Source organism: Phasianus colchicus, chromosome 1 (assembly GCF_987193195.1).
Source record: "Phasianus colchicus chromosome 1, bPhaCol1.hap1.1, whole genome shotgun sequence".
Taxonomy (NCBI): Eukaryota; Metazoa; Chordata; class Aves; order Galliformes; family Phasianidae; genus Phasianus; species Phasianus colchicus.
In genome coordinates this window covers 134,399,126-134,426,142 of record NC_143436.1, presented here as the reverse complement: position 1 = coordinate 134,426,142, position 27,017 = coordinate 134,399,126, and the positions used below count along the sequence as shown (strand labels likewise).

The 27,017-nt window shown below is 42.9% G+C and overlaps 1 protein-coding gene across 2 annotated transcripts; it reads left to right on the top strand.

Moving 5' to 3' along the window:
- The first annotated feature begins 933 nt into the window (after positions 1-933).
- On the top strand, positions 934-16,658 carry CHST10 (carbohydrate sulfotransferase 10). 2 transcript variants are annotated; one of them, XM_031605215.2, is made up of 6 exons: positions 934-1,299; positions 6,186-6,320; positions 8,943-9,040; positions 10,903-11,137; positions 14,187-14,292; positions 14,871-16,658. In XM_031605215.2, exons 2-6 carry the CDS (start codon positions 6,209-6,211, stop codon positions 15,406-15,408), a joined length of 1,089 nt encoding a protein of 362 aa, XP_031461075.2. In that variant the 5' UTR covers positions 934-1,299; positions 6,186-6,208; the 3' UTR covers positions 15,409-16,658. The 2 variants fall into 2 exon arrangements, with proteins under 2 accessions (XP_031461075.2, XP_031461074.2); XM_031605214.2 differs by lacking the exon at positions 934-1,299 and adding an exon at positions 1,350-2,084.
- The last annotated feature ends 10,359 nt before the right edge of the window (positions 16,659-27,017 follow it).

Below are 27,017 nucleotides of genomic sequence, written 5' to 3'. Positions count from 1 at the left end.
TAAATCAGTTTCAAGCAAACAGGTGTTATTTAGGTATTTACTTATTCACACAATTAAAAAAAAAAAAAAAAAAAAAAAGCAATTTTCATATATTTACCCCACAAGATTTCATAAGAAATGCAGGGTGAAATGGTATGTTGCATGAACTATGAATGTCTACTGCAGAGGGAGCCAGTCCTGAGCAGTATGGACATTCACAATTGGGCCTCTTCTCCAATGTAACAGTGATAGGACAAGATGCAATGTCCACAAGTTGCACCAGGGGACGTTCAGGCTGGATATTAGGAAAAATTCCTTCTGAGAAAGAGATGTGAGGCAATGGCACAGGCTGCCCAGGGAGGTGGTGCAGTCACCGTCCCTGGAGGTGCTGCAGGAATGCGTGGATGTGGCACTGAGGGAAGTCATCAGTAGGCTTGGGGGTGATGGTTCTACTAGATGATCTTCGAGATTTTTTTTTCCAACCTTAATGATTCTGTGATTCTCATGACCAGACACAGAAGACACAGCTGGGTCAAGCAATAGGAACACACCTTTTGGGCAATAAAGCCGGGCAATAAAGCCTCTCCTACGTGTTCTATCACGCAGTTTCATGCTTCAAGATATGTCTTCAGCATTCAGTAGGACTTCAAATGGGAGGGCTTTGCCCCACCGTCTCTCTCTCCTACAGGGGCTTCCAAGCAGGAGCTTCATTTTTGCAGGGCTTGCGAAACACTATCTCAGAGCAGCATTAGGGAACTATCCATGACATTTTCAGAGGAATTGATCAGTCAATACACGCCTATCCGTCAGCCGATCCGAGCACTGGCTTTAGCTTCCCACCGAGAAGGGGCCGAGGGCTGCGGCGGGCCCCGTACCTGCGGGAAGGGGACTCTCCGAGGCCGGGACCTGCGGGGTAGAGCATCCCGCTCCCGCCGGAGCGAGGTGAGGCGGGGCAGGGCGTGGCGGGGCGTGGCGAGACGAGCCGGCGGCCGGGAGGGACGCTGCGTCTGCTCGGAGCGGAGCGTGCCTCCCCACGGCTGCCTCCACCTTCTCCTTCCCCGCGACGGGGCTGGGGGCGCGGCTGAGGCCGGGGCCTGCCCGCGGCGGGAGGAAATGGAGGCGGCGGCGGAGGCAGCGGGGCTGGGCGGCGGCGGCGGCGGCAATCGGGGCTGAGCGGGGAGGCGTCGCCGCCGCCCGCAACCGGGCGGGGGGATGCGGCAGCCGGGGCCGCCTCGTCGGGCCGCCGCGTAAGGCGGGCCCGGGCCGGAGCGGCGCCCCGCCGCGGGGACGGGGACTGCGAGAAGCGGCGCCGTAGGGCCGGTAAGTCGGCGGCGCTTCCGCCTCGCGCGTTCCGAGCGCGGGGAAGGCGGGGGGGAGGGGGCCGCTGCTCGGCTGGAGGCCCTGCAGCCCGCAGCCGGGCGGCCGGAGCAGGCCGGGAGCCGCGGTGGAGGGCGGGTCGCCGTGCCTGGAGCCGCCGCGGGGACGAGGCGGTGGCCCCCCGCAGGAGGTCACTTTTCGCGAGTGGTCGCGGAGCGGGCGGCCGAGGCCCGGCCCCGGGTGCGGTGGCGGCAGGCCGGGCTGTCAGCGGCGGGGCAGAGCTGGCGGGCGCCCTGCACGGAGAGAGAAGCTTTGCTTATGGCGCTGGCGGGGAAGATTTTATCCTCCTTAACCAGGAAAGCGTGCTTCTGGTTAGACAAGCTCCATCTCCTGCCTGCACCCGGAGTCTGGCTTTTGGGCTGTGGGTAGACTTTGCTTGACGCAGCCCGTATCTGTCACACTGCAGTACTATCCCGTGTTCGTGGTGCAGGCTCACCCTGCTCTTATCCCTCCCCTGAGGCAACGAGCACCTCAGCATCTAGCCGGCTGGGGAAGCCCTGATGCTGGGATAACAGCTGCTGCCACGCTGCAAAGAGCGTTCAGGGCCTTGTGTGGCCCCAGTGTCTGCCTGGGAGGCTGGCTCTCAGTGCTGAGCTCAACGCCTTGCAGTGCTTCCCAGCGTGGCTGCCGTCTGCCGAGCCCCTTCACACCAAGCCTGCCTGTGGCCCAGGATGGTGATGCGGCTGTTGCTGGGATGCTGCATTAGTTCTCTGCCTTCCTGCTGACAGGTGAGCTACACGTGCTCGGCAAAGGCTGAGCACTGTCAGTGAGAGCAGGAGACAAGCCCGTTAATGCTGTCAAGGTGCTGAAAAGCCTTCAGAGAGAATCAGCTTTCAGAAATACCTGTTGTAACGTGCTCTATGGCATTTAGCAGCACCACTCAATTTTAAGGACTTTAAGAAGTGAGACTGTGAAAGATTTTGGCTTTTTTTTTTTTTTTTTTTTTTTTTAAGTATAAGAAATTGTCTAGATCTGTTAACTTTATCTGAAGAGAAGGGAGGCTTTGATGAAAATGAATTGGATATCTCATCTCACTGCTGTTTGTTCTTTGTTTGTTGTGCACTTCAAGTTATGTCATTAGTCACGTGCTGATAGGCAAGCACGTTGATGGTTGGAGGCCCCTAGTGTGCTGCTGTCATTTACTGTGCACTGTCCCACCAAGGAGCCCCTGCCCAGACACCATAAGCTGCCAAGCAGGGGCTTATGCTTTGAGTTTTAATACTGCTTAAATCTTCAAATCTCCTGCCATCATGTTCTGCATAGCCCTATTCATTCCCAGGGCATGTCTTTGGTTTCTGGGGATGGCTGCCAGCTCTCAGCATTGGTGGATCATGTCTGCCAGCTCTATGGCTACCAGGGCCCAGCTTGCTTCAATGATTGTCATTGAAAAAGTCTTTAGAAGTAGATGGAAGACCACCTTCTGGAGAGCAGGAGGGAATGGCTAAAGTAGCATGAGAAGAAAATAAGACAAAACTTCCTGTTCAGGATAAATTTTGAAGTAGATGTGATACTGAGGGACATGGCATAGTGGGCATGGTGGTGATGGGTTGATGGTTGGACTAGATGAGGTCTTTTCTGACCTTGATGCTGTGAGCTGTCATTCTGCACTCTGTTCTGTCATTCATATGAAGAACAGGAATTTTCCCCGAAGTCCTAGTGTTTTTTTCAGATAGGATGTTTCTGACAGACAGATCAAGCCTTCCACTTACTGAGTCCTGTTCTTTGGTTCATTATTGTGTATACGTTCCCCGTTGTGCTTCTGTACGTGCTTTGGGAAAACTGGCACCTGACTGCTCTGAGGGCTGTGTGCCAGTTTGGATTCAGGGCAGATAGCCAGAAATGGAAGAACAGAGGAATGCATGGAGAGAAGGTTGGAGGGTTTTCTTTTTTCTTTTTCCTTTTTCTTTTTTTTCCTCCTTTTTTTGGCTCTTGTGCCCCTAAAGAACACAGAATTGTAATAAGAGGGAAAAGGAGCAATTTAAAAAATCCCTTTGTGTTATGTTATGACAGGATGAACTGAGCCTTCAGCAGTATTCTTGGTTTTTCTACTTGTAAGAAAAGAATATTTTATGCAAGAAGTAAAATGTGCATTTAGAAGTTGAAGGAAACACTTAAAGGGGAGATTCAGGAGGTAATATGTATGTACATGTGTTTATTAGAAAATAAGTAGCAGGAGAAGGAAGAGAAATTCCAGTAAGATCGGAGATAGGCCAGGAAGTGTGATTACTGTATGTGAAAATGATAAAAAATATTTCTATTAGGAAAGAAAAAGCTAGAGAAAGGGGAATAACATAAACTCCTGTTTTTAAAATTGTTGATGGTCGCCTCATTTAAGTGAGAATAACGATTTATTTCTGTATATCATTTTGAGTAGTTCTGTTTCTTAGGGTAGATGCAGTTTTGTTTAGGTGCTGGAAGTGAGTAATCGTGCCAGCCATTGTAACTACATTTTGATAAATCCTCTGACAACACAATTCCATCAGGGAATATGGTTGTAGATCTGCTTTGTGCACAAATGGCTTAGTGTTTTCTTTTCAGCTTCAATGTATTGAGGGGTAATAATGGTGATTGTTACAGATGTGGCTATGATCCCGTCCCATTTCTGGCCTACCCGTAGAGCAGAGGATTTGGCTGCAGGCCCTGTGGGTGCTGACTGCTGTTGTTTTCCAAGTTGGAGTGCACTGGAGCTGCTCTCCCCATGACATTCAACACAACTTCATGAAACTACAGTACATAAATTACTGAAAGCAGGGATCCACGTTCCTTACTGAATGATGTGTACCCATCATCGTTATGAAAACGGTTGGCCTAGCAGAGATACTCTGACTGTCAGAGGTCTGTTTCTGCTGGCTTTATGTAGAGCGGGTGTAATGGGTTAGATGGGAGGATGTGACCCAGACCATTTTTCAAGTCTTTGAAGAGCCAGCATATCTAAAAGCAAATGTGGTGAGTTCAGGTGTCTTGAACAGAAGATAGCTGACGTTGTAGCATACTTCAAAACAAGCACTTTTGGGAACTGATGGTTTGGAAAAATTTGGCGTTATTGTAATGGTATGGTGAGATTCCTCCATCTGTTTTCAGCTGCTTGCCTTGCCTGCACATGTGTTTGGTGTACCCTGGAGACATTTCGCTTCTGTCAGCTCCATGAGAACTCTTCTTAGAAGCATTTACATTGCTGGAAGGCAGAAGCTAGTTGGAAAAGCAGTCAGCACCTGTAGCAGGAGTAAGGGTGTGGCAGATGGATGCATTGGAAGAATGTCAAAAGCTTCAGTGCGTATGAAAAGGCAAAATAGTGGTATGCAGCCAAAAAAATAATACAAAATTTGCTCAGAAGCAAAAACTAGCATGCTTTTATCATCTTAAATGGGAATGAGGGCCCCTACTCTCTGACAGCTCATTCAAGTGGCTGTGCAGAAATGTGATCACGCAACATGCAGGTGCTTTTTTTTGTTTGTTTTTGGTTTTTTTTGCATGTGTAAAATCTCCCAAGACTGTTATGAGAATCTCATTGTATAAAGTATTTGATTTAAATCCTATTTGGTGAGGTGTTCTGAAGTTGCATTATCGATGTTCTCAAAAGGAAGAGTTCACTTACTGCTGCGAGGAAACCCCTCCTGCTGACTGTGTGAGTAATACTTAGCATCATGGAAATCAAAACTTTCCAGTTGATACTTTACTGGCAACAAAAGTGACAAAATAAAAAGAAACATTACTGCCTTTAAATACAGCTTTGGGTTAAGCTTAGTGTGTTGGCTCAGTAGCGTCTGGCTTGTGGTTCTTGTAGGCTGGGCAGGAGAGGAGTGTGTTGTGTCCTGAGTTGACACAGGACAGCTATGAATACTGTAAACGTTGATCTGCTGACTGGCCACCCTGGGAGTGGAGGTTTTCTCATTTCACCTTCTTGTGCTGTGATCAGCTGCCTCATAAAGTTAAATGGGGGAAAAGAACTACCCTCAAAAAAAATGGGAGGTTTGCTGGTTTGACCCTGGACAGCCTAATCTGGGGGGTGGCAACCCAATTCACAGCAGGGGTTTGGAACTGAATGGGCTTTTGAGGCCCCTTCTGACCCAAAGCAATCTGTGAGGAGTCAGACCAAGGTGGGGTGAATGAGGAAAGAAATATCTCGCTGATAGCAGCTGGTGCTTATACTGGCTAAGCAGTTATTTCAGTTGAAAAAACAGGAAAAAGAAAAAAAAAAAAAAAAACAGGAAAAAAAAAATACTACCAGCAAATAGAAGGAGAGAAGTCTGCTGCTTTTCTTATGTTGTATATATGATGTTTTTTCTGGACATGCTTACCTGGGGCGTGTTCAGAGAAGGGCATCATTGCTGTGAGGGGTCTGGAGCACAAGTTTTATGGGGGGGAACTGTGGGAACTGGGATTGTTCAGTCTGGAGAAGAGAAGGGGAGGCCTTATCTCTTTTTACAACTGCCTAAAGGGAGGTTGTGGCGAGGTGGGGGTTGGCCTCTTCTCCTGTGTAACTAGTGATAGGGTGAGAGGGAATGGCCTCAAGTTGCACCAGGAGAGGTTCAGACTGGACGTTAGGAGAAATTTCTTCTCTGAAAGAGTGATAAGGTGCTGGGATGGGCTGCCCAGGAAAGTGGTAGAGTCGCTGTCCCTGGAAGTGTTAAGGAAACATTTAGATTTTGTACTGAGGAACATGGTTCAGTGGGAAATATTGGAGGTAGGTGGACAGTTGGACTGGACTTGGAGGTCATTTCCAACCGTGGTGATTCTATGAAATACGTAACCAGAGTTTGATTATGGAGAGCATTTTTCTAAACTGAAACAAAAAGTATTCATGTGCCTATCTCTCCCCTTTCAAACAGGAAGCAACAACTTTATATGGCTCATGTCTGACAACATGCACCACCAGTGGCTGCTTCTAGCTGCATGCTTTTGGGTGATATTCATGTTCATGGTTGCCAGCAAGTTTATCACGTTGACTTTTAAAGATCCAGATGGTAAGTTCAAGTTTAATATTTGGGGGAAAGAGGAGATGGTATAGTCATTCACATAAATGCACTACCTGTGCAAAATGCTTCTCAGCACGTTACCGTTCTTTTTCAGTAGGTCTGAGAACAGAACAAATAAATCTGTAGAAATGTCAGTGCTGATATTCAATTCCTGCTTGTCTTGGTAGTAGGCTGCAAACTTTGTGTCGGATCCTTTTTTCTTTTTCCTTAGTGATCAGGAACAGAGGAAAACATGTTTTGCAATTTTGTCTTGTGAGGTCCGCTTTTTCAGATGTACTCAGTGTGAATATCTTCATCTCCTAAGAGGAGAATTTGTGTACAAAATAGTGTGTACAAAGCTACCTGCTTAAAAATGACCAAAATAAAGCTCCCGCAATACTAGTTTCTGTCCCCTCGTAACTGAGGCAGCATTGTGTATAGCTTGATTTCCTGCAAAGCTTGTTTTCTTTCACAGCACACTTAGCCTAGCCACCTCTGCCCTGCTTCTTGCATTCAGCTTTATCCTCTGCTGTTTGACTGACAAACAGCTTATAGGCTTTTGCTTAGCATAAGTAGCCCAGATGGTGTTAGACTGATGGGGAATTTAAGCCATTTGATGACACCATGCAGCATGTTAGAGTTTTCTAAAGAAAGTCTACTGAAGAGCTGGTGTTAGGAAAAAAAATAATTGTCCTACAGAGAGGTTATGACACAACTTACAGTTCTAAGACACCTGTACTTCTGCATCTGTCTAAAATATGCAAAAAATGTGTAACTTCTGAAGCACTAAGATCACTAGTGCTATTTGTATCATTGACTTGATAGCAGATAAATATGCTAGGTGTACCTTTTAAGTCTTACAGGTGAAAGCTATAGACTAACTTTATAGATTTCCTCAGTTTTAGCTTTTTTTGAGCCTTGGTATATCTGCAAATGAGCCAGCCTTATGTAAGGTAGCATGAAATACTGGAACATTTAACTATGCCAACTCTTGTTTCTGAGCTTAAGTATTATGTGAGTGGTTATTTCCACCAGAAGTTGTCAGAGGAACTAAAATGTACTTAAAATAATAAATAACCAGAGCACACCCTCTGCATTTATTTGCTTTTCATTATCTTGCCTTACCATTTTTTGTCTTTTTTTCCTCTCTTTCCTATTTGGATAGCTCTCTGAGCAGGAGCTCCATAATTTTTTAAGCTTCAGTCTTACAAAGCCATGAATATGTATGTGTTGGAGTTTGCAGTATTTGTATTGGGACTGATGAAGGGAAGTAATGTGAATATACCAGGAGAAAGCCCAAGTAAGCATGATGGCTAATTCTGGTGGAACTCTTATTAAATTAAAATAATAATAATAAAAAAAACCAAAACAACGTATGTGCCGGGGATGTTCAGGTTAGGTATTGGGAAAACTTTCTTCTCAGAAAGAGTGGTAATGTGTTGGAATAGGCTGCCCAGGGAGGTGGTGCAGCCACTGTTCCTGGAGCCATTCAGGAGACACGTAGATGTGGCACTTAGGGATGTTGCATTCCTTTCAGTTTTAAGTTGCTTTTCCATCTGTTCCTTTTGTTTAAATCCAGCATAGGCACAGTGGAGTACTACCTTAAAAGGAGGGCATAAACAGTTGATGTCGTCTTGAACATAAAACCATAAACAATTGTGGTTGCGGGTGAAGAAAGACTATTCATAAAAGAATGAACTATATGAAGGGGAAAATAGTTCAGTATGGATAGAAAGAAATTTTGAGGGAGAGATCCTGTTCTTTTCCCACTGTGGTTAGGGGAAACTTTTTTTTTTTCTTTCTGCACCATATGAAGCTACAGACTTGTTTTATTTTTCAGTTTCCCTGTAGCATGCAAATTGCAAAAATATGCAGGAGGTTTTTCCCTTACGTACTTTAATCTTGTTTGGGATTATTAGCTGCTCTAAAATAATTAAAAGGAATGAATGTATTCACCGAATTTGTTTTTCTCTGTGTGGAAGTCTCTAAGGAAAAGCCATCGTTCCAGTAATAAATAATAAAGGGATCTTGTATCCTTTAATGCTGATTAGATCTGTTGCTTAGAGCACCAAGAAAATAAAGGTGATCCTTAACAATGCTTTCTTTTTATTTTTTTTGCTAATGTCTAAGAGTTTACAGTAGGTGAAACTTACCTACTAATATGGATGTGGGAAAGGAAAAGCCTGCTAAATTACAGTTTTCAGGAAATTTATTGAAAAATTAAACTATTGTACTGTTGTATGCATCCAGTTGTTCTTCTACTCAAGAAAATTCAAATATCGTTTATCATTAGATCTTAAAACCTGTGCAAACATTATTATTTTTCCTGATATTTGGATTTTCAATTTCTGTGTTTCTTTGCACGCAGTTTGTTTTTAAAAGCCCCCTCAAGAAAGATAATGGTTGTTTCTTTGAGAAAACTAAATTAAGATTGCATCCAAAATTCCCATAGAGTATGTTCTTTAAAATATTCATAGCCTCTCATGTCTTCTCTAGTACTTTCCCATCTGGAAACAAATCCTAATGTTTTGCCTGCTTATTGCAGAAAATGTTTTTCCATTGTGTTAGCTGTAAAGCAGAAATTGTTGCTTTCCCCCCATCCTCCATAATGCTCTTTTTTTCCTTCTTTAGGCTATGGTGCAAAACAAGAGCCATTAATACTGACAGCTGTGACAAAAGTGGAGGAGGCACGTGTGCCAGAGGAAAAACATTGGACTAAAGAATTCCAGGTGCGTACCATTGAGATAAGAGTTTATATGCATTAAAGAGTGGGAGAAAAGAGAGATTATATAAGGGTTTCCTGTGGTTAAAGGAACTGCTAGATAGGAATCATTATTCAGACTTTCATTTTCATAGAGCCAACAGAATTCCTTTCAGCTTCCCAAAGCTACTTTGTTACAGTAACCTTCTATCTGTCCAAATTAATGCATTTGCACTTCTAGGAGAATATAGTTGCAGTACCACTTTTATCAAGTCAGGTCAATCAGTTTTTGCTAGCTTTTCTTATGTACTGGCCCCATCTTGGGTTACTTGTTATAGTGTCTCAGATGTCTTGTTATAATCATCAGGTTCATGGTTCTTGAGGTCAAGCCTGAGTCTTGTCTATTTTCATTCCTCTTGGTTCTTTGCCTGGTCTTTCTGATTCTTTTTATCAGATTCCATTTTTTCTTCATCTTCTGTACTCTTTGTGCTTTACATTGCAGAATTTGTCCAAAGTGAAACACAAACAGAATAGTATTCAATACAAGTTGATCCAAGTGCACAATTCTGTACTTTCAGAAATAAAGCAGAACAGATGCGGTTCTTACCAAATTCCCTGCTAATTCTCAAGGAAACTGAAAATTCCACATGCAAATGTGGACTACAGACTGTTTGCATGGAGAGCTAGGGCCAATTTTTTGCCACTGGATAAACCAGTCACCTAATATTTAGAGTATTTCGTTAAAGGAGTGTGGAATGTGGATATCTTTATAGCATGGCACTTTGTTTTCCTTAGGTTAAAAAAGAAAATAATAATAAAAAAAGGAAATTTAAGTGATTTTTCACTGTACTTGGGAAAAAGGCTTTGTTCAGTGAAAGTCTGGCAGTTCCATGTAGCAAGTCTTAATATCTTCCTTTACTTGTATGGAAGAGGATAGTAAGGTTTCTTGATCCGAAGCTATTCCCTCTTGACTTTGTGACAGCATGAACCACAGAACAATAATATTAATCCTGGTCGCATGCAAAAGGAATTGTTTTGATAAGCAATGTCAGGCCATCCAAATTGCATCTTGAGCAGGGAATGAATAATTGGGACAAGATGTAAAACCATCCCTTTCTCATATGTTGCTTGGGCACTATCTAAAGTACCATCTGAATAAAGATACAGATGACAAAGCTTGGAGGCATTGGACCTGGTCAAATTCAACTTCTTATATTTACCTGAGTAATAATGAAGTCCCTCCAGAATGAAAGCCTGAAAGTTATCTATGAAAATAAGAACAATGTACTTCACTTTGCAGTATGTCTTTCTAACATTGTGCTTGCTGCAAAAGGGAACAGCGTTAAAATAAGGAAGTTATGAAGCTAAAGAAAAGTTTGACACCATAATGTACTGTGCTGTGCCAAAACTGTAAGTGAATTTTTTTTTGCTATTGACAAAGCATTGGCAGTGTAAAATCTGTTTTTCTGTGGACAGTGTTATCTCTTTCCTTCCCAGATCCAGGTGTGTAAATCACATTTAGTGGAAGGAGGAAGATTTTTCAACAGAAAATTAAAATTTCTCATCATCTGTGTATCAGGCAATCTTATTCTTTCTCTCTCCCCATTAACCATGAGGCAGAGGGATGTGGTTGTAGTCATGGCTCTCTCCTTAGCCTCACAAAAGTTAAACAGGTCATCGATTTTTGGATAAGAGGAATGCCATGTACCAACACATACAGCAGCAGTGCAGGAAGGAAACTGTTACTTCTTCAGTTAATATTTAGCAGTGTTACCATGAGCATAGGGATCATTATCATGCACAGTTTGGGGACTTTTACAGTTTAAAATTTGATCTGAAAACTAAACATTTGCACTTTATTTTTTTCTTTCTCCCCTCTATTTTATAAAGCCAACTGGAAAAGCTTTTACTGGAAATCTGCTACACCATCCCTTGGTTCATATGGAAAGACTTGAGCTTCTCCGGAATGTCTGCAGAGACACTGCATTGAGAAATCTCTCTCACACTGCAGTTTCCAAATTCGTCTTGGACCGAATATTTGTGTGTGACAAGCACAAGATCCTGTTTTGTCAGACACCAAAAGTGGGCAACACTCAGTGGAAAAAAGTCTTGATCGTTTTAAATGGTATCTACTCAGTTGTGGGTGTGCGGGTTTCTTTGAGGGGGAGGAAAGAACAGAATTGGTCCAACTGGGACAAGACTAAAATGGATTCTTTCTGCCTTTCAGTACACTGATACTTAATTTCAGCTACTCATTCGTCACAGTTGCTTCTAATCCTTTCAGAAGATCTATTTTTAAAGAAAATAAACCTGTTCTTTCTCTGAAAATAAGTACTGTTATTGTTTGACTCGAAAATTCTTTGAGTCATGATAGTACACATATGCATGTGGTAGGTAGGTTTGTTATCTTTGAAGGGGTGGCACTGATTTAAAGGGTTTGAAACAAGTAAATTACAAGGTACCACAATTCCCTTAGAAGTGATTGTACAAAATCTTGAACCCACTAACTTGTAACTTCACTCTTTAAGGCATGAGGAAAGCTTATTAAAATTTAGCAGCTGCTGTAGATCTGTGGTGGTGAAATCATGTGAATGTGTAACCACCGAGCCATCATATAAGTTAAGAAGATTCTCAGGCACTTAAAGGTAGAGTTTCATCAACAAAGGTGTGTTGTAAAAGACTAAAAGAAGGAGTAGAAGGTTTGGTGTTTGAGTAACAATCTATGAGGCAAGCTCTGTCTACTTGTACCTAGCACACTCTTTCAGTAGCATGGTATGCCAATACAAGTAATTTCCTCAGGGTTTCCCACTGCACCACTGGGTGCACACGTGCTTAGCTTGATCATATTAAATATAACACACCTTTGTTTAACTTAAGACATCATCTTGTACCAGGGCTGTGTCTTTCCTATGTATAGTCAGGTCAATTGGAGCCCTTTGGTGGTTTTACAGGCAACATGGCTCATCAAGGTATGGGTGATACCTGGATACTATAAACCTATCTTTCTTGTTATGAGAACCCTGAGAACAGCCAGCTCTACACTTCTGTTTGTTTTCTCGACCTTGCATGAGGTAGTTCACATTCCAATAAGGAAACAGTTACAAGTTGACAAAGGAACTGTCCCTCAGCAAAACTTTTGTACTAAGGAGTAGGTCTCCAAAGACTTGTATATTAGTTTCAGTCTTCATCTATGGATCAGAGCTTAAAATCCAGAAAAGATACACGCACGCAGAGGTACACACTTGTTTCTTAAATGCCTATGTAAACCAAGTATGAAACTACATGAGTGCATTAGAACTACCTTCCTTTGCTTGCTTTTAACAGATAACATGCAAAGAATTGCTCAGGACTGGCAGGTTTTTTTTGTCTGTGTTCAGTGGAGGATAACTGATGTCTTACTAGCAGAGAACCTTTCTCTTTGAGATTTCAAGTTCTGGCATGCTGGATAACGATAGAGAATTGTGTCTGTAAAATATTGGTCTCTTCTACCCTGTGCTGCCAGTATGCAAGTATGTGCTGATGAAGACCATCTCTTTCACTGTTCTAACTTTTGTCTCTTTGGGTAGTTTTGAAAAATGGAACTGATACTTAGCGGGGAATATTCTGCTTCTAAAAGTGGTATGTGGAAGTTCAGGATGGAGAAACGCATCTGTGGCACTGTTGGGAAACTAATTCTGATACTGTTTGTATTCATCCGGAGCTGAGGTGCAATAAAAGCATTCAGTTTCTGAGGTTATCTAATTTGACATCTACTGTGCATGTGGAATTCCCCTAGAGTACCAAAAAGTGTAATTAGAAAACTAAAATTAATAAAGTATTTCCCCACACACTCAAAATGATAAAACTGAGAATCTGAGTTGTGTGCATTATTCGCCACAATTCTGACTGCTCCTAAGGTTTTTATTGGAACGTTAATTATCTACATTACTTCTGTGGTAGGAATATTGAAACAGAGAATGCCACAGAGGCTTTCACCTGAACAGCTTGCTTTGCATCAGCCTGTTCTCAGTGTGTGTTGGTTTTCTGAAATGGTGCTTTGTGTGAAGGCTTACTCCTGAGGCCCAAGGGGCACGTGAGATGTTTTTCAAGGTCATAACTTCCAGGATTGGATTCTTAAAAAGAATGCATGAGAACTTAGTGACAATTTTTCTTGTCAGTTTACATCCTTGGGGAAAAAAAAAAAAAAAAGAAAAAGAAAAAGAGTATCTGAAGCTTTTTTGTTGTTAATTTTAGTGCTTTTCAATCCATGCGATATTGTATGATTGGAATTTTTGTTTGAGCATAGTGTAGTCATTAAAGGAATTTTATGGATCCTGACAGCAAAATGCTTTTGCATTGACACAGTTCCAAAAGCAGCCCACAGCATTTATTTTTTGCTGGTGGTGGAAACTCAGAAAAAATGCAGATTCCTTCTCTGGAGTTAATTCTCAAAGTCTTCCCCCATTTGTACGTGTGGGCAGAGGGAAAGACAGTGGGGACACTGAAGTGGGAAGTTATAGGCTAAAGCATAATTGCTGATGAAATTCTTCTAATGTGTATTTCTGAGGGCTTTTAAGCCCCATGGCCTTGAATTTTGGTGTCAAATAGCCTTGATAACTGAGCTTGTTTAGCTTGGACAATAGAAGACTCCAGGGAGACCTCATTGTGGCCTTCCAGTACTTGAAGGGAGCATATTAACAGGAAGGGGAAAGACTGTTTATGAGGGTGGATAATGATAGGACAAGGGGGAATGGTCTTAAACTGAGACAGGGGAGGTTTAGGTTAGATATTAGGAGAAAGTTTTTCACACAGAAGGTGGTGACGCACTGGAACAGGTTGCCCAAGGAGGCTGTGGATGCCCCATCCCTGGAGGCATTCAAGGCCAGGCTGGATGTGGCTCGGGGCAGCCTGGTCTGGTGGTTATTGATCCTGCACATAGCAAGGGGTTGAAACTAGATGATCATTGTGGTCCTTTTCAACCCAGGCCATTCTATGAGAATTTTGACAGATTTCAGCTTTAGAGTCAGAATCTTTTGTTGTTTGACAGCATCAAACATTGTAACCATAAATACTGAAAACAGAGAAAACAGGAAGATAAACCAAAAAGCTGTCAGCCAAAAGCATGTTTGGTTTTGCTTTTTTGTTTTTTTTTCCCCTTTTGAAAAATTCTCTTGTTCTCTTTTCAATTTTTGTAGGAGCATATTCTTCCATAGACGAGATCCCCGAAAGCATTGTACATGATCATGAGAAAAATGGCCTTCCACGTCTGTCCTCCTTCAGTGACTCTGAAATTAAAAAGCGGTAAGAGATGGATGGCTTCCTGGGGACGTGGCAGGGGCTTGGAGTCAGAAGTGGGGTGAGCAGACAGGAGAGCAGACATTCAGCTGAAACACTTCATGCTGAAGCAATGATTTGTCTAACTACCTGACATTGAAAATTGTAACCCTCTGTTGCAGTTAGCTACTTTTTAATAGCTGTTGCACTGAGCTACTTTCTCTGTGTAATTGTGTACTTTACTTTTATTTTGAGCTTACCCTCATAACATTAAGAATATCTTGAATTCAGAGCTTTCAGCATCATAGAGGACTTGGTCTCCAGTTTATTTGGATTACGATAAACTAAGCTTCTCCAGCTGTAATAAAATGTGAAGGATGAGGAAGCTCTACTTACATTTTTACTGTATACAAAAACTTACAATGAAAAATACAGACATTGTATTTCAAGTCCTACTGATGATAGTATTGATAGATTATGCAAGTAGCATAAGATTTATATTGCTTTTTCTGTGGTCAGAGTTTCCATACAGTTTGTAAGACTTTGCTAGCTGCTGCTTATATTTTCATAATTATTTGATCTTTTTTTTTCCTTCTTCTGTTTAGACTGAATTTATACTTCAAGTTTTTTATTGTTAGAGATCCATTTGAAAGACTTATTTCTGCATTTAAAGACAAATTTGTGCACAATCCTCGCTTTGAGCCTTGGTACCGACACGAAATTGCTCCCAGCATCATTCGTAAGTACAGAAGGAATCGCATGGAGACCAAAGGGCTGCAGTTTGAGGATTTTGTGCGCTATCTGGGTGACCCCAATCACCGATGGCTGGATGTCCAGTTTGGTGATCACATTATTCACTGGGTAACCTATGTGGAACTTTGTGCCCCCTGTGAAATCACGTACAGTGTGATTGGACACCATGAAACCCTGGAGGACGATGCTCCCTACATTTTGAAAGCAGCCGGCATAGACCGTCTGGTATCATACCCCACGATTCCACCAGGCATAACAGTGTACAACAAAACAAAAGTAGAGAGGTATTTTTCAGGAATCAGCAAGAGAGACATAAGACGCCTCTATGCTCGGTTTGAAGGCGATTTTAAACTCTTTGGGTATCGGGAGCCAGATTTCTTGCTTAAGTGACACTTGGGATAAGCTGTGGAGAAGTGTCTTAATTGAAACCTGCGTGAATACCAGCTGCAACACTGACAGAGATGAGAATGACCTTTTGTTATCTGGCTTTTTGATGTTGCTCCGTTCTTCCATGAAACGTGTCATATGAAGAGTTAGGGGCTTATAGTTGTTGCTTACTGACCGTATTTTCGATATGTGACACTGCAATCTGTTAGGAATGAAGTCAGTTATCTAAAACACAGGATTCCACTTCTCTCTCTTCCTTGCAGGGGAAAAAAAAAAAAAAAGGAAAAACAAATGGGTGATAGTCTTCCTCCTCCTTCTCCCAGGCAGAATGCAATTTAAAAATGTTGTGAAGTATTTATAAAGATGGCAATTTCACTGCAGGTTAATGCTGACATGTTTGTGAGCTCGGTGATTCATGCTCATGAGAAGGGCATGCAGTCTCCCATGAGCTTTGAAAATTAGAGGCCAGTACCGGACTGAAGACTGATTGAATGCTTTACAAGTAAAATCATCTAGTTTCTGTCATGTGGCTGCTATAATAATAGAAATGCTGATCTAATCCTGTTTTTGTTTGTCACAAAATGAACCTAATTAGACAGAAGCTTTAGAACTGTTCAAAAAGGGGCTGGTTCTAAAGCCCAGTTATCTTTGTACTTTTGTCAAGTGTTTACTGTACTTACTACTGGTCTATTGAGCGTCATCATTCTACCTTTGATTTTCAAGGTATTATTTTACTCCTGGCTATGTAAGTTATCTGAGAACACCAGAATCAAATGGAGCATAGAAGAAATATAAAACCATTAGGGGAACTTTAAGGAAAATTAATTTAAAATAAAGAATTAGTTGTATTTGTGGGAGCACATACAGAAATCAGATGCCACACGTTTTGTTTTGTCTTCTAACAGTCAAGATTAATAAAGAAGACACAAAAGCAGGTTGACCTATGGAAGAGCTTCTAAAGTTACTTGGATTAATGGTCTTCCTTTTTCTTATATCTTTGCTCAGTGTTCAGTACCTTGCAGAACAGAACGTTTGTTTCCCTCTGAAAATCTATTCCCTTACTGCTGAAGCAGGCAGTATTTGGATCCTTCTGTTTTCATTCACTGCTATGGTGCCCTGAGTTTTAAAAGTCCAACGTTTTTGTTACCAACAGGTGAGGTGGCAGCTTGCCAGGAGTGTGAATTTCACTTACATTTCTATACACGTTTTGTGTGTAAAAAAAAAAAAAAAAAAAAAAAAAAACCAACAGAAAACCAGAACTGAATGAATGCAGCCATAATAATTGCCTGTGCTTGCATTCTGCCCGATAAGGAGTTGTCTCATGTTTGAGCTCACCAGCAATAAACATCAGCGTGCTGCTGCCTCATCCTGCAGTTTGTGGGAGAGAGACCACAAACCCAGACTGCAGCCATCGATCTGTCCAAAGTGAACATGCAACCTGTGCTCTAAAATCCTGATCCTAAAGGATTACTTTTAAGATCAGAGTAATGTTGCTGGCTGGAAATGCTGCTGGCTGTCAGTGCTATGGAATCTGCTTTTCAATGCAGCCCCAGCATGTTTTCCATAGCTTCTCTATCAGTGCAAGGAAGCATCTTGGACTTGTGAAAAAGGAAAGCTGGGCCAAGCCAACATGGGCTGCCATCTGCAGAAAGGAAGCCCTGTTGTAGCTGGATGTGGTTTCAGAAAGATCCCACCAGTCTCACTGAAATGAGAGAGGATCATTCACTGAGCATCATGAGAAGAGAATAGTCCCAGGTGGCAAATCTCCAAAGGTGGGATTATTATTATTATTTTGAGAAAAAGAAATGGTTACAGTGCCCTAACTTGTTAGTTCTTAACAAACGATAAAAAGATGTTAACAGCTCCAGGTTTCTCTGTTTTTCTTAATGTGGGAGCTAAGCAAAATGTATTGTTAAACACATTTTGGAGCTAATGAGCTGATCGATTACCTCTCTGCCGATCTAAAATGTAACAGTGTGAATGATGTATAGTGAATTCAGGCCTTAAAAATTTAATTCTAATAAAGATGAAAGTAGAATTGTTTTCCACTGAAAGCATAAGTTACTGATACAAATGTATCTGGTTTTATTTTCTTGGGTAAATTATTTCATGTATCAGCTGTTTAAAAATAGCCAGGTGGGAAATGCTGCATTTTTTTTTTTTTCCAATGACTGTTTGAGTTGAGTTCTCTGGGCTCCCGAGACTGAAGGAATTAGTTCCAGTGCAGGTAGAGTGGGCAGAGTATGCTGTGTTGAGAAGGAGGCTCTTGCTCTGCTAGTTATAATGAACTAAATGGCTGTATTTTATTTTAACTTACTGGGACAGTATGCAAGGCTTTTACAAATTCAGTGGCATGTATGAATGCCATCAGGCTGTTAGGACATCGTTTGCCTAGCAAATACAGGTAATATTTGGTACTTACTCCTGGACTTAATTCTTGTTTTGTACCCTATCTCTCTGTCTCTGGGTATGGCTTTTTTTGTTGGTGGGGTTGTTTTTGTTTTTTTTTTTGTTTGTTTGTTTGTTTTGTTTTTGTTCTTTTCTCAGCAGCTTTTGAATCCTTTGGCCAACTGGAACATTAACTGAAACAAAGGAGAGTTGAACTTTTATAGAATCACTGAATCATTAAGATCAGAGAAGACCTCTCAGATCACTCAGTCCAACTGTCAGCCCACCCCCACCATGCCCACTGACCACATCCCTCAGTGCCACATCCACATGGTTCTGGAACACCTCCAGGGATGGTGACTGCACCGCCTCCCTGGGCAGCCTGTGCCACTGCATCACCTCTCCTGAGAAGAAATTTTTCCTAATATCCAACCTGAACCTCCCCTAGTACAACATGAGGCCATTCCCTCTCATCATGTTGCTGTTACATGGGGAAGGAGGTCAACCCCCACCTCACTACAACCTCCTTTCAGGTCACTGTAGAGAGCAACAAGGATTTTTTTTGTTTTGTTTTTTAATGTGAGTTGTTACCCCTCTTTCTTGCAGTAAGAGGAGATCCAGAATTTACTTGCTCGTGAACTGTCTTTACAGATGATGCCTAACCTCTTTTCTCTGCACTTCCCACAGTGAATTATCAAGGTGTGCTTTCTGATCATAGGCCATGAAGATGTTTTTCAGTAGTTAGTATATTCATGCAGATTTTTGTTTTAGGAAGTGATCTTTATAAGAAATAGCAACTCAAAAGTGCCTTGAAAATACAGATTTTTCCCAGATAACCCTGTTGTTTCCCATTCATTATTTCAGTATTTCCCTGGAAGCTGCTGAGGGTGGCAGCTCCCTGCTGCAGGCACTAGCTCTGTTGTCAGCTTCACGAAGCCATCAGAGAGTTCCAGCTGCTGTGTAACATTACTTTTTTCCACGTGCTGTTAATAATTTTGTTGGCTGGGAAAGCCACATTTTGATCTTATCTGCACTCCAGACAGTTTGCAGAGAAAAAAGATTACGTAGGGATTCCTTAAATTTATTTTCTTAGATGTTAAGGATGCCTTGTCAGTATCTGTACCTTGATTAACAAAGAGAAAGGTGATATTTCTGCTTCATAGTCTTATTGTGGTTTACACGGAAGCCTCATCTTCTATGGAAATGTGAAGGGACCTGAAAGGAGGTGTAAATTCTAACTGTGCTTGTTTGAAATGCAAGGGTATAATGGAAACATGGCATGTGATATGGGTCCTGGAGGTCTGTCTCAGTTATTGCTTGTGACATGCCAGCTGCAGAGGCCAGCGTGGGTCCTCTTCTCATGCTTGAGAGAAGACCTCTGTGAGGTCAGAAGCAGCATGTGGGTGGTGCAGAACTCCCCTCAGCCTTTCTGGGCTGCTGCTGTGGGGAAAGGTTTACCATTAAGTTATCCTCTTAGCAGCAAAGCCTGCCGTGACCAGGGTGAAGCGAGCAGTGTGAGGCCTGTGAGTACGCAGCTGGTGGCCACGGGCTGCTGTAGGAGCAGATTGCTGCTCAGTGCTCACTGCTCTGAAGTCAGTATTTTCCCTTTCAATCCAGGCAGGAGGGTGGTTGCTTTGTGGCATAAAAGGAAACCCCATTAGTAGAAATTCTTGACTGTTAAACCCAAAAAATGTGTTGATGAACGAGGCTGAAAGAAGCAGCGTGCAGCCATGTCAAAGCCCTGGAGATACTGGACTCTGTGCTGAGAGGAGCATGGGGAGTCTTTGCTAGAGGTGTTAGAGGAGCAGTGTGCCACCTGTGTCGTGTACATGCACACCCAAGGAGCAGCCAGCAGCCTAAGAGAGTGCACATGGCAGCATGAAAGCATAAAGCATCTGCTCATGGTGTCTGCCTGATGTCACAACAAGGAAAAAAATGCTTTCCCTGGAAAGGCAGTAGTTAAAAAATAATGCTAAAGGGCACACTGGGAACTGCAGCACCCACCTGACTTCTCTGGGAATGTGCAGCTCATGGGACGAAAGCAAATCTGCAGATAGGAGGGTATACATGAACCATCCAGCACTGCACGCCCTCTGGAAAGCTATTTAATGCTGAGAACCCAGCCAAGGCTCCCAGCGATGCCAAAGCAAATGGTTCTCATCTAGGGAAAAGTTATGGCTATGCTGGAGGAAGTCTTTGTGGAATAACTGGGTCTTTTGACAGCTACAATTTAGAAACCTGTTGTGACTTAAGAAGTTGGAACATTTTGTCTTCTAGACCCTTTTCTTCCTCCTCTCCATAATCTGTCTTTTTAATTCAGTTTTATTTCCCTTGTCCTGAGAGGCCTGTGTGTGACACGTGATAGCATGACACCTGCCATTCTTATCAGAAGGGTGGATGAAGTTGCAGGAAGTACAAAATATCCTCTGTAACACCGCAGAAGACAAAGAGGAAATTGAGATAAGGGAATTGCTATGAATCACTTTGTGGCGATGGTGAAACATCAAGATTGCATGAGATACCAATTCAGTGTTTCACGTGTTGGTCAGGAATCCATTTAAGGAAAAATATTGCTGTTCTTTATTTGGAATCCTTGTTCATATGTTTTGAGTGAGTTCCAGTAAGGTTTTATATCAATTAGATTTGAAATCTGCCATACAGCTAAGCTCAACTATGAATCTGCCTATTTTACTCTCATTCTGCTTTATGCACTGAATAGAGTAAGAGCAGGCTCTTTTCACTTACTGTTTCTACAGTTTCTGGCTGTTCTTTGAAATGTTCTACCTTTTGTGCTCTTAAAAAGGCAGTGAACATCCTGGAGCAGCCAGGTCTCCCAAGTGCACCTCTATGCCTCTGTCTTTATCACAGGCTGCTTTCATCTGCCAGCATTCCTTTGCCTTTCATTAGCTTTTCAGCCTAGCTCTGCACTGTAAAGCCTGTCGAGATTTGTATTTATGATTAAAATTACACACTGAGAAATGTGTGGGAGTAAAGGGATTAGTGAAACAGTTGCAGCAAGAAAAAAAAATACCAAAAGACAAAGCATGAGGAAGGAACTTCCACACCTGTTTCACATTTCCATCCCATTGCTCTGGTTTGTATGCTCTTGCTTGGATGCTTTTGGAACCTATGAGATTTTCCTGCTGGTGTCTCAACTGTGTGCATGCACTTGTTCTTCTCTGGAGTAATTGGGACAGGCTCCTAGGCTGGACCTTTGCCTATCAAGTGTTATGTGCCTGTATGGGAAAGATGTAGCAAAGCTGTTATTTCCTTGATTTGTGTCAGAATTGCTTCCAGAAGTAAGAAGAGGTGGAAATGGTTGGGGTAGGAGCTTTCCACCTGTTCATTTAATTTCAATACACTGTTTAGATACATCTCTGTGTGGGAGTTTAAGACACAGCAGTAAGATGCATTTGGCTGGGTTGTGTTGTTTTGGGGTGTGGGTTTTTTTTTTTTTTTTTTTTAATTGTTTAAGTTTGTTTTTGTGGATTTAGAGTTGGATGAATAGTTTCTTTGAAATGTCATTCTGATGGAAAACAAGGCAGGTGCCTTACTACTGTCACCAGGTGAGGGCCTATTGTGTGATTGCTTGTCAGACAGAGAAAATCACTTCGTTAGATAGTGATATTTTTCTTTAATATAATCCTCTTACTGATGGATTTTGAGCTTAAAATACACCATGGCCAATTTTCTTTGTACTCTCTTCTCCTATACTAGGGCAGTATTTGCAGAGTTTTCATACTTCTGCTATTTTGGAGCCTCTTTTCTGAAGCTTCTGGTTGGAAATGCTTCAGATTTAAACATTTTGTGTTGGAATTTAAGGAAAGTGTGTAACTGGACTATAGATAGGCCAGAAGGACAGTGTGAAGACCCAGCGGGCTTTAATGCAGAGCTGTATGCCAGCAGTGTGACATGGCTTTGAGAAAGCAGCCACCTGCCTGCATGCATGGAGCAACCTATTTCCACTAATGACCACTGTATGTGGATGTGGTGAATAAGGCTGTGGAGAGACATTACCTTGATGCCAGTTCTCATCAGTGGTGATAAGGGGGGATCATGGAATCATTAAGGTTGGAAAAGACCTCTCAGATCATCTAGTCTAATCATCAGCCCACCCACCATGTCCTTCAGTGCCACATCCACACGGTTCTTGAACACCTCTAGGGATGGTGACTCCACCACCACCTTGTACAGCATGTTCCAATGCCTCACTGCTCCTTCTGAGAAGAATTTTTTCCTAATGTCCAACCTGTGTCTCCCCTGGCATAACTTATGCCATTATCTCTAGCATTCAAGAGGAATGAAGAATCTGCCTGCCAGAAAGCAGAGCTCCTGGCTTGTGTAGTTGTCCAAAAGTGTGCTGGGGCAGCCAAAAGGGCTGGTGGAGAAGCTGACATCCAGAGAAGGAGGGGAGCCAAAAGACAACACAGTTGTAGACAGCCCAGTCTACCAGCCAGGAGCCAGCTGGGGCTGGAGGCTGGGAAGCCATTTCCACATTACCAAGTTGGTATATGGAGGAGAAAGGTCAGCAGAGGCACATGGAGCCAATCTCATCCAGCCCATCCTGTATGCTAAGCTATAGTAGTTGTTCCCTCCTGTCTCTGCCTTCTTTTGCTCACACTAATCATACTTGGAAATGTTGGAAGGAATGCGAACTTCTGTAAGGAGAAAAGAGTTTAAACTTAATTCCCTAACTTTATTTCTGTAGCTCCAATCTTATGGTGCTTCAAACTGTCCACGTTTGAGTTGGACGTGATGCAAATGGGCATGACCTGGTAGGAAAGAAAAGAAGGAAGAGTACTGTGGAGTAACTCCTTCATTTTGACAGCAGTAAAGCGGTACTCTTCACAACTGCAATAAACCCCGCTGTATTTTCTGTGCCCTCCCCAGTCCAGGGGGAAATTGGCAGCACGCTAACACACGATTTCTTCTTCTCACCCCCAGCCCAGCAGGCTGATTGGAGTGGGCTGTGCAGCACAGGGCACACGGACACCCCTCTGCAAGGAAGCCCTGCAAGGCACTGCCGCTCAGATGGGTATTGCCTCCTGCAAATGAGTCATGAAGCTTCGGTTCTCCTCTTCTTCCCTGTCCTAGATGTGCAGAATGATGAGTGCTTTCTGCAGAAGGAAGCTGCTGCTGTCAGAAATAGAGGTGGTTGCTGCGGGCATGGTACATCTAATCAGTTTTATTGATGGCTGTGCTGTGTGAGCAAAACTTTTCCCTATGAGGCTGTGAGTATTAAAGATATTTGTAACGTGCTTAGGGAAAGTGTAAAGTTCCTGTAGGAGACAAAGCAGGAATCAAATATTAATGCCTCTATTACCAGCAGATGCTTTTAAAAGACAGTTGTAACCTGTGGGTTCAATCATGCAGAGTGAATTCAGCTTGTAGGCTGCCGCCATTTACTGCTAGTGCAGATGATGCTGAATAGTGTTAGGAGGTAATCTGATGCATTATTTTAATTTTTCCCTGTCTCAAAAATGATCAGAGGTGTATGTGTTTGCTGTCAGTGCCACAGTCTAACACTCCAGGTGATGACTGATAACTCTCATCAGCCACCTGAAAGTTTCACATGGAGTTGAGAGCTTTTTTCCCTGTGCTCTGTTCTGAAACACATGGAGTCTGCTAAGTGTATTACCTGTGCTAAAGGCACAGAAAGATTTACAGAGCCAAGCAGTCTTTCTTCTACTGCCTGCTCTTGTGCTCTTTCAATTCTAGCCCATGGTCTCTATGAATGGAATATGATTTCAATACACAAGAGACTATAATAATTTTCTGTCAGTAAGATACATGCTACATTCCCAGTGGTTCTTGGTTTCTCTGGAGTTGCTTTTGGGTTTTGCTTTGTTTAAGACATGTGGGATTGGTGGTGAGTTCTGCAGTGTGAGTGAATGCTGGAGCACCTTGTCTGCAGCTCTAAGGAGCCTAGGACTGCCTCATGGCATTTGGCTGAGGCAGCCTCCTTTACAGCATGGATTGCTGATAGTGCCAGCCGTAATTAGGCTTTCTAAACACTTTATCCTGAAATCTCTGACTTTTATTACTTCTAATTTAGCCAAGCTTATCAGGCTGAAATCTCCTGCAGTAGGTGCACCTTAATGCTGACTTGCTAACAGCTAAAATTTCTGTGCCATTTCTGGGAACGCTGTTTGGGACAGCTGCTTAGGTTGTGTTGTGCCCTTGACAATTTTACTGTGTTGTACTGTTGCTATTTAGTTAGTTAGTTAGTTTTGCAATTGATGAAGGACTTAAAATTCAGTGAGAAGGTAAGGTTTGAAATGTGTCTTTTGATGTTTCTGTGATTAAAACCACTTGAGAAACTACAAGTCTTTGAAGAATTCAGGCCACAAAAACTGGGAAAAGCCCTAGAGCTTGATGTCTAAACTCTTCATAGAGGGTATGACTTGTCCTGGTCTGCAAATGGTGAAGAAAGCTCTACTATCAATCACTGCTCCCCACTGCAGTAACCTGCTGCAGACCCAGCTGCTATGCACAAGTGGTGGCTCCCCCTGCCCCTCTTTTCCTCACATCTTAGCATAGGAGTTGTTCTTACTTCATTGTCACATGCTATTGTTTTTAAGAATTCATATCTCATTCATTGTCCTGGAGAGATGGGTGCCCCTATCTGGAAAAAAAGTAAGATGCCTGTGGTTCTTGCAGAAGCTAGGAGGTAGATATTGAGAAAAAGGAGAGAACTGCCCAAAGGAAAAAAAATTATCTTACAATTATATGGGATGGTTTGAGTGGGAAGGGACCTCAAAGCCCACATAGTCCCAGCCCCCTGCCATGGGCAGAACTGTCCAGAGCCCCATCCAACCTGGCTCATGTGCAGCTTTTCATCCATCAGGACCCCTTCTCCACAGGGCTGCTCTCAACAGTTCATCTTGCAGTCTGTACTCATATCTGGGATTGCCCCAACCCATGTGCAACACCTTGCACTTGGCCTTCTTGAACTTCACTAGGTTCACATGAACCCACTTCTCAAACTTGTCCAGGTCATTGTGGGTGGCATCCCTTCCTTCTATTGTGTCAATTACACCACCTCACTTAGTGTCATCTGCAAACTTGCTGACAGTACACTCAATCCCATATCCCACAATCAATTCAGTAGTTTTTACAAAAGTTTGAGTGATGCTAATTAAATCATATAACTGTCTTCACAAATGGCCACTAATAATGAGTTCCTCATTCACTGACTGCAAGCTTTGCGATGCGACTTGCAGAAGTACTTTTTGTTTACAGCTGCAAGTGAAGACAGTTGATGCCATAGTCTGAATATAAAATTAAATCCAATTTGAAGTGCCACAGATGAGGCTTGAAAACAGGAGGATATTTTTTCCCTAGGTTTCTTTTTGTCAGATCTCCACCTTTAAGTCTGTGTTAGTATGTGTTCTTTGCAGGCATTTAGGGATAATAACTGCTGGCAGCAAAACTCTATAGCACTGGGGTGATTTTTCTCAGTCATGCTCTAGGCAGTGTCATATAAAGACCTGATTTGACCACTCTAACGGTAGCACTACTTACCTTTTGACCTTGACTATGCAGTTTCAACACTGAAGGAGTTTGGGGAGGATGGTGTTGGTGTGAGCAACTATGTGCCATGACAGACTGAGTTTCTTGAGGGATAGTCACATTAGTTCACTCTAGTGGTGAAAATGTGAAGAGCACATGTAAGAGAAAGCCAAAATATACATTTTCTTTCACTTCAATCTTAATTCCAGGAAAAGGGTTTATCTGTGTAATTCTCCGTTATGGGATGTGCATTAATGCACTATGGAATTCATAATACGCTGCATGTGTTTTACTTGCAAATGCATGGGGCTGGATGAGGTTCAACTAGAGGGTGATGTGAGTGCAAGGATGCTGCTGACCATCTACAGAAAATCCTGGAGACATCCCAGGTGATGAGAAGAATTAATTCTAAAGGATGAGGGTCTATGGAGCTGGATGGCAGTTAGCTTCCCCTCTGGCACCAATGACTGCCAAGCACAAGCCCTGGGAATTCATTTTCAGGCTCATGAAGCTACCAGGTGGCAGACAGGGTCAGGCTGGGTTCTGCCTTCTGTGCTGGGATGGCTGGCTTTGGAGACACAGGGACAGTCATGGTTATGTCTCTGAAGTGTCTTTTGGCATGGCCTCCCACAGAACTCTCATCTGAGTGCTGAGAAACATGGACTGGATGAAGGACCTGGCAGGCAGATTGGAGGCCTTCTGACCTTCTGGGCTCAAAAGTAAGTAAGCAAGTGGCACAGCGTGATGCAAGGGGTCAGTATTATTCGATATCCCTGATCTTGGGTGTTGAGCTAGTGTGCACCTTCAACTGTTGTGTGGGAGGCATTAAACTGTGCATTGGGCAAGGAAAGGCTTGCTGTGCTGGGTGACAGAACAGCACTGTAAAACCTAGGATCTGGGCCAGTGAAAACCTTGTGAAGTTCAGCAAGAAGTGCAGAGTCTGCACCCGGAGCAGAACAATCCTGGGCATCAATGCAGGCCAGGGACCTACTAGCTGGCTAATATGTGTCGTATAAACTTACCTTCTTCTACTCCATTTAAATACTGTATGACTTCCAGAGATCCTTCCCAACCTGAGCTGCTATACAGTTATGTTCTGGGGAGGCAGCAAGCACAGTTCTCCTCTCCTTATTTCTTGCCTTTGCTTTATCTTTGCTTCCTTTTTCTCTTGAAAACAGAAGTCCCACGGAGTAGGAGGAACCTATGGAACGTGCCTGTTACAATTCCATGAAAGAACACATGCAGAAGGTGAAATGCTGGCCAATTCCATCCACTGCAGATGTGTTAGGGTTCCCTGGCCGTGTCTACTGCTAGCATTTTCTCTCCAGACAAGGAGCAATGGTCTAAAACTTGAATGTAAGAAGTTCCATGCAAACATGCAGAAGAACTTTACGGTAAGGGTGATGGAGCCTGGAACAGGTTGCCCAGAGAGGTTGTAGCGTCTCCTTCTATGGAGATATCCAATATCTGTCTGGATGCCTACCTGTGCAGCCTGCTGTAGGGTACCTGCTTTAGTAGGGGGGTCAGACTCCATGATCTTTTGAGGTTCCTTCCATCCCCTGCAATTCCGTGATTCAATGATTCTCTCTCTTTCCAGCCCACTTGGCATGCAAGTAGGGCTCATTGTAGGATCCCTTGGATTACAAACAAAGCAAGCATGCTTTGCTGTTCTCCTGACCTCCTTACCTTGTTTCCCATGAGCACCTCCTTAC

Excerpts from the sequence above, each read along its gene's own strand:
- CHST10 (XM_031605215.2), top strand. The coding sequence starts at position 6,209 with ATGTCTGACAACATGCACCACCAGTGGCTGCTTCTAGCTGCATGCTTT. Across the intron at positions 9,041-10,902 it reads ATTGGACTAAAGAATTCCAG|CCAACTGGAAAAGCTTTTAC; the intron begins GTGCGTACCATT and ends TATTTTATAAAG. Across the intron at positions 11,138-14,186 it reads AGTCTTGATCGTTTTAAATG|GAGCATATTCTTCCATAGAC; the intron begins GTATCTACTCAG and ends CAATTTTTGTAG.